Source organism: Cervus elaphus, chromosome 23, assembly GCF_910594005.1.
Source record: "Cervus elaphus chromosome 23, mCerEla1.1, whole genome shotgun sequence".
In the NCBI taxonomy this organism is placed as follows: domain Eukaryota; kingdom Metazoa; phylum Chordata; class Mammalia; order Artiodactyla; family Cervidae; genus Cervus; species Cervus elaphus.
Window position 1 is genome coordinate 73,051,857 of NC_057837.1, and position 20,543 is coordinate 73,072,399.

Sequence of the window (20,543 nt, forward strand, 5' to 3'; positions counted from 1 at the left end):
GGGCGGAGGGTGAGAGGGTGACTCCTGTCTGTCCAGATACCTGGTGGGTGCCAGGCAGAGGCATATGCTGTTACCCTCTCCCTGCAACGTAGGAAGATTCCCCCACCACCTTTTTTAAATGACGAAATCAGGGTTCAAAGAAATTAAATAATTTACTCAAGGCCAACACAGCTGGAGAATGGTGGAGCTGGGAACATAAGATCTGACAATCAGCCCATGAAACCTGGTTGTCAACTGTGCTCATCTGTTCATTCATGTCATACATGCTCGTTCATGTGTATCTGCTGTGTGTCCGGTGTGTTCTAAGTGCTGGAATAAAAAAAATTCTGCCATCAAGGAACTTACATTCTAGTGGAAAAGAGACAGTATGTGTTCTTGTAAAGATTCAATAATGGGCTGTCTGAAACAATGTATATGTGTGTGTGAATGTGTGTTTATCATAAATTTTACCAAAAGAAATATAAAATAATAAAATTCTACAAATACTCTATTGTGAATCCCGTAGGGCCAGTTTACTCTTAGAGTAAACTTTTCTCAAATTTTGCCTAACTCTTTCATCCACAGCCAACCTATGGTTGTAATTGATGGACAGATGTCATTCCAATATGAATGTTGACGTTTTCGTTCATACTAAAGAGTAAGAAGAAAGTGAAAAAGTGGAAGAACGAAGATGTTGGAATCCATTTCTCAATGATCTGATCGACTTGCTTACTGTCACTGTTTTCAAATACTGGGAGTATATTTGCTCAGCATCTTTTGGTTGTGTCTGGCTATTTACAGTGTACAGGCATACCTCAGAGAGATGGCGAGTTCAATTTCAGACCACTGCAATAAAGTGAATTACCAGAGTCTTTTGGTTTCCCAGTGTATATAAAAGTTATACTATACTATAGGCTATTAAATGCGCAATAATAGCACTATGTCTAAAAAATGTGCATACCTTAATTTAAAAATACTTAATTGATTAAAAAAACCCTTATCATCATCTGAGCCTTCAGTGAGATGTAGGAGTAACATCAAAGATCGCAAGTCACCATAACAAGTAGAATAGTGAAAAGGTTTGGAACATTGCGAAAATTACCAAACTGAGGCACAGAGACATGAAATGAGCAAATGCTGGTGGGAAAATGGCACCGACAGGCTTGCTGACCACAGGGTTTCCACATCCCTTCAGTTTGTAACAACCTCACTCTCTGTGAAGTGCAGTAGAGTGAAATAACTTGAGATCTGCCTGTAACAGCTACAGACAGGACACATTTACCTTTAATCCACATTGTTAACATTTCCTCCATGTGCTTTGGCCACCTGATGTGCAAAGTCGACTCACTGGAAATGACCCTGATGCTGGGAAAAGATTGAAGGCAGGAGGAGAAGGAGGTGACAGAGGAATAGATGGTTGGATGGCATCACCAACTCAGCGGACATGAGTTTGAGCAAACTCAGGGAGATAGTGAAGGACAGGGAAGCCTGGCATGCTGCAGCCCATGGGGTTGCAAAGAATCGGACATGACTAAGTGACTTAACACCACCAATGAACATTTCCTCCATGGTGTTCTAGACCAGAGGTTGGCAATTTCTTCTTTAAGAAGCAAGATAGTGAATATGTTAAATTTTGCAGGCCATGTAGTTGCAACTGCTCAACTGCTCTTGGAATGTGAAAGCAACCACAGATAAGGAAATGAGTGGGCCTGACTGTGTTGCAATAAAATTTATTTACAAAAATAGTGGGCCGGATTTGGTCCAGGACCAACTCCTGGCCTAGACAATCAGTAAGATAATAAACCAAAACCTGATTTGTTACATTTACTTATTTCTGTGGTGTGAATACTTCAGCCTACCAGCGTGATGTCACTGAATGCAGATTTGAACAGAAAGGCAGTCACCTCCGTTATATATTACATATTTCTACCATATTTCTACAGTTTTAAGATTCCCAGGATCATAGATAGTAGCAAAAGGTAGTAAGAAACTAGGAAGTGTTGAGTTTGAGCACTTTCCATCTTTGTTTTTAATATCATTAACTCAATGAAGTTAGTATGATTTAAGTTTTAATGATCATGTTGCATAACAACCAGCCAGTTGAGTTCCTAAAAACGTCATATGCCTCTGTGAGCCCTCACGAGTCAGCTCCAGCATGCTCCTGTGAGCGTTAGATGGGAAGAAGTGCGTGGGGAGGAGTAAACAGGTGGACGGGAAATGGAGAACAAAGGTGGAAAGTTTGCTGTATTGAAAGGGATGGGGCTTCCCTGGTGGCTCGGTGGTGAAGAATCTGCCAGCCAACGCTGGGGCACGGGTTCGATCCCTGATCTGGGAAGATCCCACGCGCCTCAGATCCCGTGCAGCACAACTCCTTTACCTGTGCTCTGGAGCCTGTGAGCCACAACTACTGAAGCCGGCACGCCCTAGAGCCCACGCTTCACCACAAGAGAAGCCGCTGCAATGAGAAGCTTGTGCACCGCAAGTAGAAAACTCGCCACAACTAGAGAAATGCCGGTGCAGCAACGAGGACCCAACACAACCGAAAGGAAGAAGGAAAAAGAAAAAAGGATGAACACTGCTATATTTGAAATGGGTAACCAACAAGGTCCTACTGTACAGCCCAGGGAACTCTGCTCAATGTTACGTGGCAGCCTGGATGGGAGGGAGTTCGGAGAATGGATACATGTGTGTGTATGGCTGAGTCCCTTCGCTGCTCACCTGAAACTGTCACAACATTGCTAATCATCTATACTGCAATACAAAATAAAAAGCTTTTTAAAGAATGGAATAGGACCCTTTCACTGACAAGGTGAGATGTGAGGAGAGACCCGAAGGAGGTGAGGGAAGTGGGGAGAGGTAGTGGCAGAAGGTGAGGGCAGAGAAAGTCCTGGTGGAGGGGCTGGGACAGATTGTGGGAGATTCGAACAACTCAGGCTGCTCTGAGTAATCTGCCCACCTGGCTGCATCTGAATAATCGGAAGAGCTTGTGACGTACAGCTTCTCCCTCACCACCCACTCAGTCGGCCAGTTTGAAACCCAGCAAGTGTGGGAACCAAATCCACAGCATACCCAGATGGAGGGGTGTATATGCACGTGGGGTGCTCACCTCTGCCTTTTAGGGGAGGTGGACCAAGACCGGACTACTGCATAGCTTCTTTTTTTTTTTCGGTTGTCAAATAATCCTTTATTTTTCTTTTCCCTTTGCAGTTCTTAACTAGCTGGGCACTCCACAGCATCACTGTTGATGTCATCTATGATGTCATGAGGGTGGCGGCCATCAACATTGCAGCCCACAGACTGGGTGATCTCTTTAATGGTTCCAGAGAGTTCTCTAGCTAGAGACTGATGCCACATCTGCTGGGCAATGTTGACGATCTCATCAAAAGTGATGGTTCTACTGTGCTTAATGTTTTTCTGCTTCTTTCTGTCTCTTGGTGGTTCCTTGAGGGCTTTGATGATCAGGGCAGAAGCAGAAGGTACCACCTCAATCTGGGCCTGTCTGTTCTGAATCAGTTTCACTGTAATACTCAGACCCTTCCAATCACCAGTTGCCTTGGTAATGTCATCACCAACCGTTTTTGGAGACAGACCCAGGGGGCCAATCTTGGGGGCCAGGGCAGATGTGGCGCTGACTTCCCCACCAGTGCACCTCAGGTACACGACTTTGATCTCGTTGGGGTCACACTTTGGCAGCATGGTGAAGGCTGCTGAACCCGGATTCGGGACAATTGAAGAAAGTTGCACCTTTGCCTCCTCTGAGCCGAAAGCGGAAAGCTGCACAACTTCTTATATGGCCATGCCCTTTCTTATTAGGGTGGAGATGAGTGGGTGGTAAAAACAAAAAAAAGATGCTGTGGACCAGAGAAGACACGAGGAGGCGACTTTGGAGGGAAGGCAAGGCGAACACCCCACCCCACCTCTGTCTGCCTCAGCCCTCTCCCGGCTCCTCTGCCTGCTCGGGCTTCCTTCTCCCTGTCAGCACAGTCTCATCTCTTCCTGGACTCTGGTGGGCTCTGGTGGGCTCTGGTGGACTCTGGTGGGCTCTGGTGGGCCGCATCAGGATCCTCTGCATCTGCCACCTGGGCACCAACAGCTGGGGCCCTGCTGTCCACTGAGCTGGGGGAACGGTCCCTCCAGAACATGGGCTCCTCAAGGGCAGGGATTTGGGGCTCTTCTCTTTATTGCTAACCCCCCAGAGCCTTAGAAGAGTGCCTGGCTGACAAGAGGTACCCACTAAGTATTTTGTGAAAAAGTGAAAATAAATGGCATTCTTTATGATAAGGGTAGTGGTGAGCGGACTGCTGGAACACTAAGGAGCAGCGTGGGGAGGCCAGGGAAGTCTTCATAGAGATGGTGACAGATAACAAAGGCAGAATAGGGTCGCCAGGCAAAAGGCCGTGGGGCTCGTGGATTTGCAAATTACAGGTGTGGGAGGGAACTCGGAAGCAGGGCATGTGCTGGAATAGAAGGTAGGAGCCAAGAGGGGCGGTGGCCAAATCTAGGGGAGTGAGCCAGCTCCCCTAGGCTGGCTCCATTACAGGCTGAGAGGCTTGGAGCTGGTCCTGAGGGTCAGGGCCTTGGGAGTGTTCCCAGGCGACGGGGCTCGAGTGGGCCCTGGCGGCTGGCCCGGCTGCCTCTGCATTCTGTTCCAGCCGGTTCTTTTCACCGTCACTCCCTTTCCTCCCTTTGGAAGCTTGGGGGTGCATCCCCAGGGGGGCAGGAGTTTTTCTCCGTGACCAGATGTCGTACCCAAACAACGTCTCCTAAAGCAGCACCCCATATTCAGTCTTGTTCATCTCTTCTATTTGCTTGGTAAAAACCATTTATGGGCAGAGCGATACCCAAGGACACGCAGCTGGTCAGCCTTCTGGATCACATCCAAGGCACTTCAGTGAGAAACCACCACTCTCTTTTTTCTCTTAGTTGTGGTAAAATACACATAACATTGACCATTAATCATTTTAAGTGGGCAGTTCAGTAGTGTCCAGTACTTTCACATTATTATGCAACTATCACCACCATCCGGCTCCCAGACTCTTTTCATCCCACAAAATGGAAATTCAACACCCGTTAAACAACAGCTCTCCATTCCCCAGCCCCCTCAGCCCCGGCAAGCAGCATTCTACTTTCTGTCTCTATGAATTTGCTCCAGGTACCTCATGTGAATGGAATCACACACCATGTGTCTTGCTGTGATGGCCTATTTCATTCAGCATAATGTCCTCAAGGTTCATCATGTTACAGCTTGTGCCAGAATTCCCTTCCTTTAGGGCTGGATACTATCCTCTTGCAAGTATAGACCATATTTTATCTGCTCACCCATTGGTGGGCACTTGGGTTGCATCCACCTTTTTGGCTTCCGTGAATAATGCTGCTGTGAACGTGGGTGTCCAAATATCTCTCTTCTAGACCCTGCTTTAAATTCTTTTGAGTATAAACTCACAAATAGAATTGCTGGACCATATGGTAATTCTAATTTTAATTTCTTGAGGACCCACCATAACTTTTTCTATAGTGGCTGCACTATTTTACATTCCCACCAACATTTCAATTTCACCACATCCTCACTAAGAGTTGTTATTTTTCATTCTTCCTTCCCTCCTCCTTTTCCTCTTTTCTTCCTTCCTCCCTCCCTCCCTCTCTTTCCTTCTCTCCTTCTTTCTTTCTACAACAGCTCTACTAGTGGCTGTGGATCTAGTCTTTTTTGTGGTGGTTTTGTTTCACAGAGTGTGTTAGTTGTTCAGTTGTATCCGACTCTTTGCGACCCCGTGGACTGTAACCTGCCAGGCTCCTCTGTCCATGGAATTCTCCAGGCAAGAATACTGGAGTGGGTAGCCATTCCCTTCTCAAGGGAATCTTCCCCACCCAGGGATCAAACCCAGATTTCCTGCATTGCAGGCAGATTCTTTACTGTCTGAGACACCAGGGAAGCACCTATATATGGTAAAATTCACCCTTTTTAGTGTACAGTTCTATGGTAAGTGCATGTTATTGTACAAACACCACAGTCAATGTGTAGAACGGTTTCATAACCTCCCTAAATTCTCTTGTATAATTTATTTGTAGTTAACTCCTTGTCCCACCCACAACCCTGGCAGCAACGGATGTATTTTCAGTCCCTGTAGCTTTACCTTTTCCAGAACATTATATAAATGGAATCCTATAGCTTGTAGACTTTTGAATAGAATTCATTCACTTAACACAATGCATTTAAGATTTACACATGTTGGGTATATCAGCGCAATATCTCAGCCAGGAAATTGATGTAAATACAATAGACAGACCTAACTCAGATTTTGTCAGTTTTACACGCGTTCATTTGTGTGTGTGTGTTCCATCACCGTGAACATCTCTCTTGTGTTAATCTGCCCCTCTCCCCACAATCTCATGCCTCATCCCTAGAAATCACTGATCATTCTCCATTTCTGCAATTTTGTTGTTTCAAGAATGTTATGTGAGTAGGATCCCACAGTATGTAACCTTTTGAGATGGACTTTTTTCGTTCAGGATAATGCTGTGGAGACTCATCCAAGTTGTTGCAGGTGTAACAGTTCCTTTTATAAAAAGAAAAAAAAATTACAGATTCACAGAAAATTCCCCAAAAATATAATAGAGGTCCTGTATCTCGTTCTCTCATTCCCCACCCATGAAGGGTAACATCTCGAATAACTGTATTCCAATGTCAGAACCACTTGTAGATCCATGTAACCCCCACCACAATCAAGATACAGAAGTGTTCCATCATCCCAGGCTCACAAATGCTGTTTATAGCCACGCCCACACCCTCTTTCCTCTGACCCCTAACCCCTGGCAACCCATCTCCATTTCTATATTTTTGTTATTTCAACAGCATTATACTATATAAATGGAATCATACAGTATGTAACATTTCAAGCCTGGTGCTTCCCCCCCCCCCCGACTCAAAAGAATGCTCTTGATATCCATCCAGTTGTGTGTATCAATAATTTGTTCCTTTTTGGCTGAGTATTATTCCACAGTATGAATGTGCCGTGATTTGTTTAACCATTCACCCACTGAAGAACATTTGGGTTGTTTCTCTTTTAGGGCTGTTACAAATAAAGCTGGCAGGAGCACTCATGTACAGGTTTTACAGGGACATAGTTTAATTTCTCTGTAATAAATGTCAAGGAGGATGATTGCTAGATCATATGGTAAGTATGTGTTTAGTTTTTCTAAGGAACCGCTGATCTATTTTCCAGAGGGACTATATCGTTTTACATTCCCATCAGCAAGGTTTGAACGGTCTAGCTTCTCTGCATCCTGACCTGCTTTTAGTATGGTCACTAACTTTTAATTAACTGGTATAAAATGGATGCACAGTGCTTTTAATTTGCATTTCCCTACTGGCTATTGATGTGGAGCATATTTTAATTGTTGCCATCTCTGTATGCTCTGTGGTGAAATGTCTGTTCAAATCTTTTGCTCATTTTCAACTGGACTGTTTGTTTTTTCACTGTTGAGTTTTGAGTGTTCTTTATACAGACTAGATGAGTCCCTTTGTAAGATGTGTGATTTGCAGATATTTTCTTCCCACATCGGTTTACTTCAAACAAACAAACAAACCTGTTTTCCCCTTGTGATGAGAACTCTTAGGATTGACCTCCTCTCTTGTATTTATTTGAGTGTGCCGGCTCTCCATTGTGGTACATGGGATCTTTTATTGGCGGCACGTGGGGTAAAGTGGAAGGCAGAAAACATGCCTGGGATCTAGCTAAAGATATTCCCAAATCATGTGTTAAAGGTGCAACTTGCTGTCTTCTTGCTGCTTATAGTAAAACACAAGAGGTGGTAGGGAAATGGCAGCAGTTCTCAAGTGAGCATGATGGAGCCTCCCGGGGAGACCTTTGTCAATGTCTGGAGACATTTCTGGTTGTCAGACCTGGAGAGGTTGCCACTGGCATCTAGTTAGTAGAGGCTGGGGATGCTGTTGAATGTTCTATAATGGGCAAACCCCTCTCAACACCACCTCCTCCCTCCTGGGACTTCCCTGGTGGTACAGTGGACAAGAATGCGCCACCAATGCAGGGGACATGAGTTCCATCCCTGGTCTGGGAAGATTCCGCATGTCATGAAGCAACTAAGCCCATGGACCACAACTTCTGAGCCCGAGCTCTAGAGCCAGGGGGCCGCAGCTACTGAGCCAGAGTGCTGCAGCTACTGGAGCCCACACATCTAGAGCCCATACTCCAAAACAAGAGGAGCCACGGCAAGGAGAAGCTTGTGCACTGAACTGGAGAGTATCCCCTACTCACTGCAATTAGAGAAAGCCTGCAGGAAGCAATGAAGACCCTGCACAACCAACAAATAAATAAAAAGAATTATCCTGCCTGAGATGTCAATAGTGCTGAGGTTGAGAAATCCTGAGCTAAAAGGAAGAACTGTTAAACATGAAGGAGCCAGGACTTTGTGGTCGAAAATTCTCAGCCCCTCTACCTGGCAAATGATAGTAAAGCTAAAGAATGGTTTCCCAGCAAAGCTCAAATCCACAGCAGCACCAGAAAAACACAGTCAAAGGAAAGTGAGAATGTAACTATCAAATCTTTTGTGTGCATCTCGGGAAGATTTCAGGCAATGCAGCAGAGTAGTCTTCAGTCAGATAAAAGACCTCAAAAGAAATGATGGTTGTGCCTCACAGATGCTCTGAATCAAGCAAGAGGAATCCTAGAAAGCTCAAGGGTGTTGACTGTCAGCCAATTCAGCAGAAGCCTAAGAGAGAAAGGCTTATCTCAGAGGAATCACAGGCATAGCTTTTGTCTAATGGCGTGGACCTGAATAAGACTCACAGTGACCCACAAGATCTTAAAAGGATTCTATATCCAGAAGTATTCTCACTCGGACTTACAGGGTTAAAGAGAACATAAAATAAGGATTTCTGGTTCTGAACAAGATGAAGTAGATGTATTCCTCTCCACCCACCGCCCCCCGCCCCCCATTGAGTGTGCACATGCTGTCATGTCCGACTCTTTGCGACCCCATGGACTGTAGCCTGCCAGGCACCGGTGTCCTTGGATTCTCCAGGCAAGCATCCTGGAGTGGGTTGCCATTTCCAACTCCAGGGGATCTTCCTGACCCAGGGATGGAACCCAGGTCTCCTGCATTGGCAGGTGGATACTTTACCACTGAGCCACCAGGGAAGCCCCACCTCTCTCACTAAATGCAGTTTAAAATGCTGGGCAGGCTATATGTGAGACAGCAAAAGAGACACAGATGTAAAGAACAGTCTTTTGTACTCTGTGGGAGAAGGCGAGGGTGGGATGATTTGAGAGAATAGCACTGAAACATGTATGTTACCATATGTGAAATAGATCACCAGTCCAGGTTCGATGCATGAGACAGGTGCTCAGGGCTGGTGCACTGGAATAACCCTGAGGATGGGATGGGGAGGGAGGTGGGAGGGGGACTCAGGATGGGGGACACATGTACACTCATGGGTGACTCATGTCAGTGTATGGCAAAAACCACTACAATATTGTAAAGTAATTAGCCTCCAATTAAAATAAATAAGTTAATTAAAAAAAATGCTGGGCGGGGACTTCCCTGATGGTCCAGTGGGTAAGACTTCGCCCTCCCAGTGCAGGAGGCCCGGGTTCGAGGCTTCTATTCGCAGCCTTTTCAAAGCATGTTGAGCTTTCGGCACACTCTTCCTGAGTCTAGGTCGGTCCACTGCTACTCCCACACTTCAGAGTGCTGTTACAATACCCAAATCCCCAATACCCAAATCCCCACACGTGTGAATTTAGCAGTTCAAAACAAGAAGCACTTATCATCCCAAAGGTTCTGGCATCAGGAATCCAGGACGGCTCCAGCTGGGTGGTTCTGCCTCAGTCACTGCTGAAGTTGCCGCCAAGCTACTGGCCAAGGCTCCAGTCATCTTAAGGCTCCGCTGGGGCCAGTGAGTCAGTTTCCATGATCACTCATGGATTGCTGGCTGGCCTCTGTCCTTCACTGGCTGTTGGCTGGAGCTTCAGTTTCTTGCCTTGTGGGCCTCTCCATAGGGCTGTTGAAAATATAATAGTTGGCTTCCCCCAGAGTGAGTGATCCAAACAACAGAGAGAATACACACCCATGATGGAAGTTGTGGTCTTTAAAAATTTTTTTATGGACATGATGTACCATCTGCCGTGTTTTATTGGTCACATAGAATAACTTTGATAGCGTGCAGAAGGAAGCTATACAAAAGTATGAATAAACAGAAGGCAAGGAACATTGGGAGCTTTTTTGGTGGCTGGTTGCAACATCTCAATTTTATTCAATCAAGATATTTTTCTAATTTCCTTTTGGACTTTATCTTTGACTCGTTAAAGGTTATTTGGAAGTCTTGTGTTTTATTTCAAGTATTGGGGTGTTTCCCAGATCTCTTTCTGTTGTTATTTATATTTTCATTCTTTTATAGTCACGAGATATGTTTTTTATGATTTAAATTTTTTAATTTGTTGAGGTTTGTTTTATGGCCCAGAAGATGATGTATCTTGGTGAATGTTTTTGTGCAGTTGAAAAGAATGTTTACTCTGCTGGTAAAGTGCTATAAAAATGTCAATCAGAACAGCTAGTTAATAGTGTTCCGGATTTCTGTATTCTTACTTTTTCTTTCTGTCTACTTGTTTCACTGATTACTGAGAGAGAAGCTTTGAATCCTCTAACTGTATTATGGATTTTTCTTTCTTATTTTAGGTCTATTTTTAGCTCATGCTTTTGAAGCTCTGTTACTAGATGTACACATACACATTTATGATTGCTAAGTCTTCTTGCTGAAATGAACAACCTTTTATCATTAGGTAATGTTCCTCTTCATCCTTGGTAACAATCCTTCTTTTGAAGTCTGCTTTTTAAAATTGTTATTTATTTATTTATTATTTTTGGCTGTGCTGGGTTTTAGCTGCTGTAAGCGGGCTTTCTCTTGTTGCGGTGTGCAGGCTTTTCATTGCAGTGGTGTCTCTTGCTTCGGAGCACAGGCTCCAGGTGCGTGGGCTTCAGGAGTTGCAACACGCGGCTCAGTAGTTCTGGCCCATGGACTTAGGTGCTCGGTAGCATGTGGACTCTTCCCACACCAGGGATCGGAACTTTAGTGTGCCCTGCATTAGCAGGTGGGTTCCTATCCACTGCACCACCAGGGAAGTCCTCTCTACTGGTATTTAATATTTTTTTGGATTCTGTGCATTTCTTGGCTCTGTGGTCCTTTCATTATTTTTGGAAAATTATTGACCATTATTTCTATTAATAGTGTGTGTGTGTGTGTGTGTGTGTGTGGGTGGGTGGGATTCAAATTATGCTGGTGTTAGCTTTGGATCTTCCAGGCTTTTCAAAATACTTATTTGCCTGCACCAGGTCTTACTTGTGGCACTCAGGATCTTTGATCTTTATTGTGGCATTCGAGATCTTTAGTTGCAGCATTCAAACTCTTAGTTGCAACAAGTGGGATCTAGTTCCCAGACCAGGGACTGAATCCAGGCCCCCTACATTGGGAGTGCAGAGTCTTAGCCACTGGACCACCTGGGAAATCCCTCTTTTGGGTTTGTTTTGTTCCACTCTTTCCTGTTTCCATTTGGGTAGTCTCTCTTGACCTATCTTAAAGTTTACTGATTCTTTCCTCAGCTGTGTTGAGTTTACTGATAAGGCCTACAAGGGCATTCTTTGAATCTGTTACATGTTTTAAAAATTTCTAGAATTTTCCATATGACTCCTTTTTATACTCCTCTCTGCTAACAATCCCCTTCTGTTTTTGTAGGTTGTCCATATTTTCCAACACAGTCTTTCACATCCTGTTTTAGTTGTTTAAATGTTCTGGCAGATAACTCCAGAGAGTTATCTAAGTCTGGAGTCTGGTTCTGTTGATTGCTTTGTCTCTTGACAAACAGGGTTTTGTTTTGTTTTGTTTTTGTTATGTTCCTTTTCATGTGTGTGTTATAACTTTTTTATTTCTGAACATAATGTGTAGAACAGCAGAGACTGAGCTCAGTATTAAGATTGCTTGGAAATCTTTATATCTCTTCTTCTTAGGCTGTTAGTGTAGAGAATTGAGTCAATCTTGTCAGGAGTCGAACAAAATTTGGTTTTGGTTTGTTTTATTTGTTTCTATGATTACTTTTAGTGTCTGTGACTCCCATAGATTCTATCCTCTCATAGCTGCACCGGGCCTTTAGCAATAAAACTTGTAGTTGAACTCTTCTTACCTGTTTGCATGGAGACATTGCTTTTCTCCAACTTCATAGGTGTGCCAGTGCCTGTATCCTACTTCTTGGAGGTGACTGCCCTTCTTTGGAATAATTCAGGTTAATCAGTTGCTTGGCAATCTCAGCTCACTGATGGGGTCAACAAAACTAATAATTTTACAATTACCTAACAATTAAAAAAATTGTTTTTAGTGTGGTAGGATGCTCTTCCCAGCTTTCAGCATCCTAGATGGAAGCCAGAAGTATAAGCCATCTACTCTCTCACTGCTCCTTTCAACTCCTGCCGTCCACCCTTAGGTCTGCTGCCTGGGCCTTCCTTGCGACTTATTCCCTTTCAGCTTCAGTTCAGTTGCTCAGTCATGTCCGACTCTTTGTGACCCCATGAACCGCAGCACGCTAGGCCTCCCTGTCCATCACTAACTCCCAGAGTTTACTCAAACTCATGTCCATTGAGTCAGTGATGCCATCCAACCAACTCATCTGTCGTCCCCTTCTCCTCCTGCCTTCAGTCTTTCCCAGCATCAGGGTCTTTTCAAATGAGTCAGTTCTTCGAATCAGGTGGCCAAAGTATTGGAGTTTCAGCTTCAGCTTCAGTCCTTCCAATGAATATTCAGGACTGATTTCCTTTAGGATGGATTGATCTCCTTGCAGTCCAAGGGACTCTTAAGAGTCTTCTCCAACACCACAGTTCAAAAGCATCAATTCTTCAGCGCTTAGCTTTCTTTATAGTCCAACTCTCACATCCAGACATGATTGCTGGAAAAACCATAGCTTTGACTAGTCGGACCTGATTGGACCTTTGTTGGCAAAGGCCCTTCCAGCTTAGCCCCTAAATTATTTCTAACCTGGATGTTTCCCCCGCCTCCACCCTTTTATGTGGCAAATACCTGGCAAACAGAAGGGACAGAGAGGTTCCTGATCTGTTACCATGCTGGGGGTAGCTCAGAATAATCCATGCATTCCTGTTCTCAAGGATAGGCCTGAAAAGGGGGAACTGAGCTCTTAGCCACTGTACTTTTGACTTGGCCTCATTCCTCTGTGCTCGAAACTGGGACCAAGTATCTACTCCATCCATTAATGAGTGAAACTGACCAAAATATTTCTTGGAAGATGAAAACTGCGACAGGATCAAAGGGGGACAGACTGCGAGTCGGGGTTTTAAGCACAGGCTGTGGAGCCCTGTGCTGTGCTGTGCTGAGTCGTGTTCGACCCTTTGCGACCCCTTGTACTGTAGCCCCCCAGGCTCCTCTGTCCATGGGATTTCCCAGGCAAGGATACTGGAGCAGGTGACCATCTCCTTCTCCATGGGATCCTCCCCCAGGGATTTAGAACTCATGTCTCTTGGGTCTCCTTCACTGCAGACGAATTCTTTGCTGCTGAGCCACCCTGGCTTTGAATTCCTGCTCCATCACTCAGTTGGACAAGTCCCTTCACCTTTCTATGTCTCAGTTTCTGTACCTGTAAAATGGAAGTGAAAAACAGCATTTACCTCTTATTATTAAGAGGTTTAAAAGAGTTAATACATGCAAAGCACTTAGAACAGTGACAGGCACATAATAAGCTCTGTAGAAGATTGAGCATACTTCCTATAATTTCAGAAATTCGTGGAAGAAAGCAGTTGCCTCTGTTTCTCAGGAGCGATTACAATCAAAACAGCTAATGTTTACTGAGCATCTCCAGAGTGCCGAGCCCTGCACTTAGCATTTTTTATGAATTATCTCACAGGAGGTAGGGATTAATTATTCCTACCTAATAGGCAAAGAAAGCAAGGATCAGAGAAATTGTTTACACAGCTGGCTAGACACCAGAGCTAGGTTTACAACTCAAGAGGGCCTGGTTCCCAGGCCTGTGCTCCTGACTACTGCACTTGTTGCTGGCCACAAACTAGTTTCCTTGCTTGTAAAATAATGGGAAAGTTGCCTGCTGTATTTATTTCCCAGGATGGTTTGGAGATCTCAGTACAATAGGAGAGGCAGAACTTTAGGTATTTGTACAGAGTGCTGGCCCCCTGACAGAGAAGCCTGAATGGGTCACAACTCTTCACACCCGCCACCACCCCCACCGTTCCGCTCCAGCCTACTGTATGCCCTTCCCCCTCTTCTCCGCCAGTTGAACTCATTTAAGACTCAGCTCAGACACCAGCACCTGCATTTCGTTCTGACAAAGGAGGGATTTAAGCTTAGATATCAGCACCCGGATTTCATTCTCACAAAGGGTGGCGCAGCAGACCTGTGTGTTTCTTAAACATTTATTTATTTTAAATTGAAGGATAATTGCTTTACGATATTGTGTTGGTTTCCGCCAAACATCAACATGAACCAGCCATAGGTATACATATGTCCCCTCCCTCTTGACTCCCCCCTCCCTCCCCACTTCACCCCTCTCAGACCTGCGTGTTGAAATGACCGTGTGGGTCATTGGTTAGTGCTCTGGACTCTATAGTGATGACTCACTGCTGCGGGGGACGGAGCGTAGCGGACCAGAGAGAAAACCAGAGAGAATGGAGCCGCGCGAGGGTTGGTGGTGGAAACGGAGACGAACGGTGTATTGCGAAGATTATTTGGGAAAGAGAATCGACAGTTAATGGAGATGTATTTTAATGTAGGCAGCGGAGGACAGGGAGAAGGCAGGGATGACTCCTAGTTTCTGGCTTGCTCGTGGATGTTTGCTGAATGAAGGATCGAGTAACCCCACGGCAGAAGCATCTCTGACCGACGGCCCCGCACCCCGAATCGGGAGGTTTCTGGATCTACATGCGGGCGCCGGGTGGAAGGGAGGAGGAGAACGAGAATGAACAGAGAGCCTCGGTCCAGGAGGAGCGTCTGGCCCTAGTCTGAGCCGGGAGGCACCGCGAGAGGGGCAAGCCTTTCCCCTCTGGGCCCACGGTTTCCGTCTCACTCCTCCACCCGCGCCGGCCGGGACGTGCAGCGCCCCTCTCGGCACTCTGGAGGAGTTGGCTCCCCGCCGGCGTCTGGGGGCGCGGCGCAGCGGCCCACCCCTCCACCCCCGACCCGCCCTGTCCCGGCGCCCACCCCGCCCAGTGCTCTGGAAAGCTGGGCGGCGGCTCTGATCGTCCCGGAGCCAGGAACCGTGGGCTGTGGGGGTGAGTCCCAGGGGCAGGGGGCCCCTGCCGCTGTGCACCTGCCTTGATGGGCGGCCGCGGGTCCCCAGACCCTCTTCCCGCGCGAGCGCCTTCTCGAAGGGTGCGCGCCTCAAAGTGCGGAGCGTGGCCGAGGGTGCCGGGGAGTCCGGGTGGCGGCGCGCGGAGGTTGCGTCGGGGCCCCCCGGGGGGGGTCGGGGAGCGGCGGGGTGCGGGGGGGCCGTGTCCCCGCGGGCCGGCGGGGCGCAGCAAGTGTCCGGGAGCGCGCGGAGCCGGGCGGAGCATCCAGGGGGCCCGGCGAGTGGCGGGGCGGAACGCGTGCCTGGAACTTTTTGCCCGCCCTGGAACTGCGAGCGCCCGCGCCCGTGGGGGCTCCCGGCGGCCGCCCGGCACCCGGCGAGGAGCGCGTGTGCCCGCCGCCGCCCCTCCCCCACTTCCGCCCGCCACCGCTTCCTCGTTCCCGGCTCCCGGGGCCCGTCCGTCCCCGGGGAGACCCGGCGGCGCAGCCCCACCCCGGTCGGCACGGCCCGCTCCCACGCCCCCGCCGCCGCCGCCGCGCCGGAGCGGACAGCCTGAGTCAGCGGGGGCGCCGGGCGCGGCAGGTAGGGGCTCCGCGGGGCGGGCGCAGGTGCCGCGAGAGGCCGGGGGTCGCGGGGGGGAGGCGAGCGCGAGTGCAGCCCCCGGAGGCCCCCCTCCCTCTTCCCCGCTTCCCCCAGGGTCGCGGCGTGTCCCCTTTTAGGGAATTCTTTCGCTCGCTCTGACTCCACTTTGGGTGGGGCAGGACCGAGAGGGAGCTCTCTGCACCACGGGCCGGGCCTCTGGCCGCCTTCGACCCCCCAAATCTTTTCAGCTCCCTCCACCCCTCTCTCCTGCACCTTCAGTTACGTAAACAACCCCCTTCCCTTCCCCGGCGCTTAGCTCCGCGGCGCCCCAGGCGGGCAGCCCCCTCCAGTCTCCGGGGATTGAGGGGGCGAGAGGGAAAGAGAGGGGGGCGTCCCGGAGCCCGTGGTCCCCTCCGGTTCCCCAACCCTCTGGCTCGCCCTTCCCCTCCCCCGCACCCCCGCCGGAGCAGACAGCCCCAGGGGCCCTGGGTATTTTTAGCGTTGTGACCTGGGCGGCAGCACTAAGAGCCTTTCCCAGGAATCAGCGTCAGTGTCTCCCTCCTCCGCTGCCAGCTCTGGCCGCATGGTCTCCCTCCACTTCCTTGGCCCTGCCTGGCCCCTCTGGGGGTTTGGATCGCTCGTGGCCCACCCTTAGCGCCCAGTGGACTGGCCAGGATCTCGGACATGCCGAGTCCAGATGAGGCGGGGAAGGCAATCTGCGGAGGATGACGATCTGGTCCTCCAGCTAGCTACTGCCTTGCCTCCGGTGATGGGCTCAGGAAGTGATGCGGAGCGAATCGGAGTGAAGGGGGTTCTGGAAAGCTCTCAGCACGGGGGGCTAGAGGGCCTGGGCTGAATCGCACCCTTCCAGTTGCTGCTCGCTGACTAGTGGGGAGATCGGCCAGTGAGATGTGTCAGAGGAGAGGAGCGCAAATAAAGAGCTGTGGGAGGCAGAGAAGGATGATGTCCTCTAAATAGCTGGGGACCGCAGAAGGTTTTTACAGAACACCCTCAGGAGCTGTGCCTTGTGTTTAGAGGCAGGTAGGAGGACGATGCCATTTTCCGATGCGGAGACTGAGGCTAGAAAGATGTCTTCCTTAAGAACAGAGCCAAGTCTAGAAGTCAAGTCTGTGACTTAAGAGCAGGGTTTGGAGGGGATGCAGGTGATAGTGTGTGTATGTGTAGAGAGAGAGAGAGGAGGGGGATGCTTTAGCTTTTGTCTGGGTTTTAAAGGATGGCGGGGGAGGGGGGGAACCGGAGTCGCAGCACTGGAGGAAGGGACCGTCCTCTCTGAGATCTCTATTCTGTCCTCTCTCCCCGCCTTCCGAGGAGAGGCTGGGTCCATTAAGTGGAAAAAATGCCTCCCCCATTTGAGCTGAGCCAGCCCCTCCAGCCCCTTTCCGAAGGGCATGATCCTGAGACGTGGCCATTGGCTGTGTTCCCTGAATACAGAGGAGCCTCTCTTGCTGTGCCTGGAACTAACATCCCCTTTGTGGAGCTAGGGTCAGCCCTGCCTCTGCGTGAGACTTGAACTTTGTGGTAGTGGATTTTGTTTCAGGGAAGGGAAAGAGGGAGTCGAGTCCAGGAGTGTCCAGGCTGCAGCCAGAGGCCCCACTGCTGGGATCCTGGCTGCAGGGGGGCTCCCCAAGCCCAGGCCCCCAACGGAGTCCCCTCTCCGATTCACAGCTCTCCTTGCTATTCCAGGAGCTGACATGGACCCAAATCCGCGGGCAGCCTTGGAGCGCCAGCAGCTCCGGCTTCGGGAGCGGCAGAAATTCTTCGAGGACATTTTACAGCCCGAGACGGAGTTTGTCTTCCCCCTGTCCCACCTGCATCTTGAGTCACACAGACGTGAGTTCTGAGTCCTGGGAAAAGGGACTGGGACGGGGCAGGGAGGAAGTCCTATAGTCCTGGACCTTGGTCCCTCCCCGATGGTTTTCTGGGCCATTTAAACATCTATCTCCAGACCTGACAGATGTCTCTGACCATCTGATCAGTGTTGGCCTGGCTCCTCCCAACTTGCCCCCTTCTTGATCTGCAGCCCCCATAGGTAGTATCTCATCCATGGAGGTGAATGTGGACACACTTGAGCAAGTGGAGCTTATCGACCTGGGGGATCAAGATGGAGCAGACGTGTTCTTGCCATGTGAAGACCCTCCACCAACCCCCCAGACATCTGGTATGCCCCTCTGCTTTGGGCCCGTGGGCACTGGTTGGTCAGAGCTGGATGTCAAAGCTGGGTGGGGGAGTCTGCACGGAGGGGCTGGCGTGGGCTCTTCCACCCACGAAGCAGCTGCTTGTCCTGATTTTAGGGAAGCTGACCTTGGGGGAAGCTGGGTTACAGATTCCTAATCCAAACCTCTCAGCAGGCCCAACTAACTGCCTTAGTCTTTGTCAATTTTTTAATTTGTGAAATCAATGTAATTAGTTAACATAATTAATAAATAATGTAAAAATATGATCTTTAGACACCTGAAGCAGTTTTAGTCATCTTCATATTTATTTAGCACTTTATTAGGTTTCTAATACCATGCTAAAGAATTTTACATGTATTATCTCAATCCTTACTATGTCCTATTAGGGCTGGTGGGATTATTCCCATGTTATAAAGAAAGACATTAGAGGGACTTCCCCGGTGATCCAGTGGTTAAGACTCTGTGCGTTCCACCACAGGGGGCATGGATTTGAACCCTGGTTGGGGAACTAAGATCTCACATGTCATACTATATATATATATATGTATATTTATATATACATGAAAGAAGGATTTTAGACTCAGAGAAATTGTCACAGAGCCAGAAAGTGGAAAAGCTGGATTCGAACCGTGGCTGTCTTGATTCCAAAGCCCACATGCTTAACGTGTAAGATATTAGTGGATACTGTCTTACTTAAAAGTGCTGCTATTATTGATGGCATATTATGTGCCAGACATTTTTTTGTGTGTGCGTGCCAGACATTTTATAAGCATTCTCACATTTTGTCCTGAGAACCCCTCTGGAATGTTGGCGCCCCTATTTTACAGAGGAGGAGCAGAGTCCTTGAGAGGGGAAGTGACTTGCCCAAAGCTTCTCAGTAGCATGGAAGTGAAGTGACGTATCTAGAACTTGAACTTGCAACTTGATTGATTCCACTCTAGAGCTTAGTGAAGTGAGGGGAACTGGGAGCCAGGAGACTGGCGGGGTGACTGGCCAACTCCCTGAGCCTCAGTGTCTCCTGGCCACATCCTCTCCGAGAGTCCTCTGAACCCCTGTTCGTGGCCATGACCGGCTCTTCTCTCTGGGCAGGGGCGGACGACTGTCCTGAGGAGCCGAGCCTGCCAGTGCCCACGCCAGACCGGACGACATCTCGTACTTCCTCCTCGTCCTCCGACTCCTCCACCAACCCGCACAGCCCCGATGCCAGTGACGGCGGAGCAGACACGCCCCTGGCACAGTCTGACGAGGAGGAGGATGGAGGCCATGACGGCGGGGCAGAGCCTGGAGCCTGCAGCTAGCAGTGGGCCCCCACCTACAGACTGTGTGAGCTGCCTCGTCTCCACTGGAGACCCCAGGCCCGGCCAGAGCCCTTCGGAGAAGACCAGACTCTTTACGGCAGTAGGCACCAGGGGGAGGAAAGGAGGGTGGGATGGTGTGCCTTCCTGGGAATTAACCCGCTCCTGCTTTACTGCTAACCTTCCCCTGCTGCATCCTTCCGCTATTCGTTAGAATATTTGGAATTAGCTGGGCATATGGAATATAGTTTTGAACAAGACAGGCGCCCTGCCTTCATGGAGGAGAAAAAAAATCAAGAAAATACGATGGTTTTGGTTTACTCCTGAAGTAGGGCCCACGAGTGAGGAGATGGAAGATGAGATAGGGTGAGATGCCACTGCTTTTCTTAGCACTCTTCCCTCCTCCAGACTGTCCTGAGTCTCCTAAACCAGTGTCTCTAAGAGGACGTGAACTCCTTAACACTCCCAGGGAGATGGTCCTGCAGCCATCCTGCTTCCTTCCATCCTTTTTGGAACAGGGCACGGTGTGAATAATAAACAGATAACAATATACCAACCATTCCCATTCATCTTTCACATTGGACAGATATCAAACCCAATATATTTCTTTAGCTCTCTGGTGGTGGTTTAGTCTCTAAGTCTTGTCTGACTCTTTGTGACCTCATGGAGTGTAGCCCACCAGGCTCCCCTGTCCATGGGACTTTCCAGGCAAGAATACAGGAGTGGGTGCCATTCCCTTCTCCAGCAGATCTTCCCCACCCAGGGATTGAACCGGGTCCCCTGCATTGGAGGGCTGATTCTTTACCGACTGAGCCACCAGGAAAGCCCATATTCCCATCATTCACTTGCTCTGTTTATTCCAGAAGGAGTTATTTGGAATTAGCTGGACATTTGGAATACAGTTTCGAACACGATAGGCTTCCTGCTTTCAGGGAGGAGAAAATCAAGAAAATACCACAGTTCTGAGCATAATGAGTAGCATGATGAGGAACTCTTCTGTTACCAGAAAAGAGGAGCATCTTAATCTAGCTCACGTGGTCACTGGAGAGCTGGTTTTCAGGCTGGGATCCAAAGGATAAGAAGGAGTTAGCTGGAGGGGGTGTGTGTGGTGTGGGGGGGCGCTGTAATCCAGGCAGAAAGAGCAGCTTGGAATAACTTTAAATGGAGAGAAATATTCTTGA

The 20,543-nt window shown here is 48.6% G+C and overlaps 3 protein-coding genes across 5 annotated transcripts in view; 2 read left to right on the top strand and 1 right to left on the bottom strand.

The window, feature by feature from the left end:
• Positions 1-17,708, top strand: part of SYS1 (SYS1 golgi trafficking protein) — a 31,363-nt gene extending 13,655 nt beyond the window's left edge. Inside the window, exon 4 of one of the 3 annotated variants that reach the window (XM_043882758.1) lies at positions 565-849. In XM_043882758.1, coding sequence (XP_043738693.1) covers positions 565-616 — 52 coding nt within the window. In that variant the 3' untranslated portion in view covers positions 617-849. Of the gene's footprint in view, positions 1-564; positions 850-3,186; positions 3,377-17,576 lie in introns of those variants that run through there. The other 2 variants (XM_043882760.1, XM_043882759.1) reach the window with 2 other exon arrangements.
• On the bottom strand, positions 3,190-3,996 carry LOC122681043 (60S ribosomal protein L12-like). The gene has a single exon (XM_043882755.1). It carries the CDS (start codon positions 3,673-3,675, stop codon positions 3,190-3,192), a length of 486 nt encoding a protein of 161 aa, XP_043738690.1. The 5' UTR covers positions 3,676-3,996.
• DBNDD2 (dysbindin domain containing 2) lies at positions 17,585-19,914 on the top strand. Its single transcript, XM_043882754.1, has 3 exons — positions 17,585-17,723; positions 17,914-18,051; positions 19,157-19,914. The coding sequence occupies exons 1-3, from the start codon at positions 17,585-17,587 to the stop codon at positions 19,363-19,365; spliced, it is 486 nt and encodes a 161-aa protein (XP_043738689.1). The 3' UTR covers positions 19,366-19,914.
• Positions 19,915-20,543: the final 629 nt, after the last annotated feature.

Bases quoted from the DNA above. Each gene is read 5' to 3' on its own strand.
- LOC122681043 (XM_043882755.1), bottom strand. From the start codon at position 3,675: ATGCTGCCAAAGTGTGACCCCAACGAGATCAAAGTCGTGTACCTGAGG.
- DBNDD2 (XM_043882754.1), top strand. From the start codon at position 17,585: ATGGACCCAAATCCGCGGGCAGCCTTGGAGCGCCAGCAGCTCCGGCTT. The intron at 17,724-17,913 runs GTGAGTTCTGAG...CTTGATCTGCAG, and splicing joins GCATCTTGAGTCACACAGAC to CCCCCATAGGTAGTATCTCA. The intron at 18,052-19,156 runs GTATGCCCCTCT...CTCTCTGGGCAG, and splicing joins ACCAACCCCCCAGACATCTG to GGGCGGACGACTGTCCTGAG.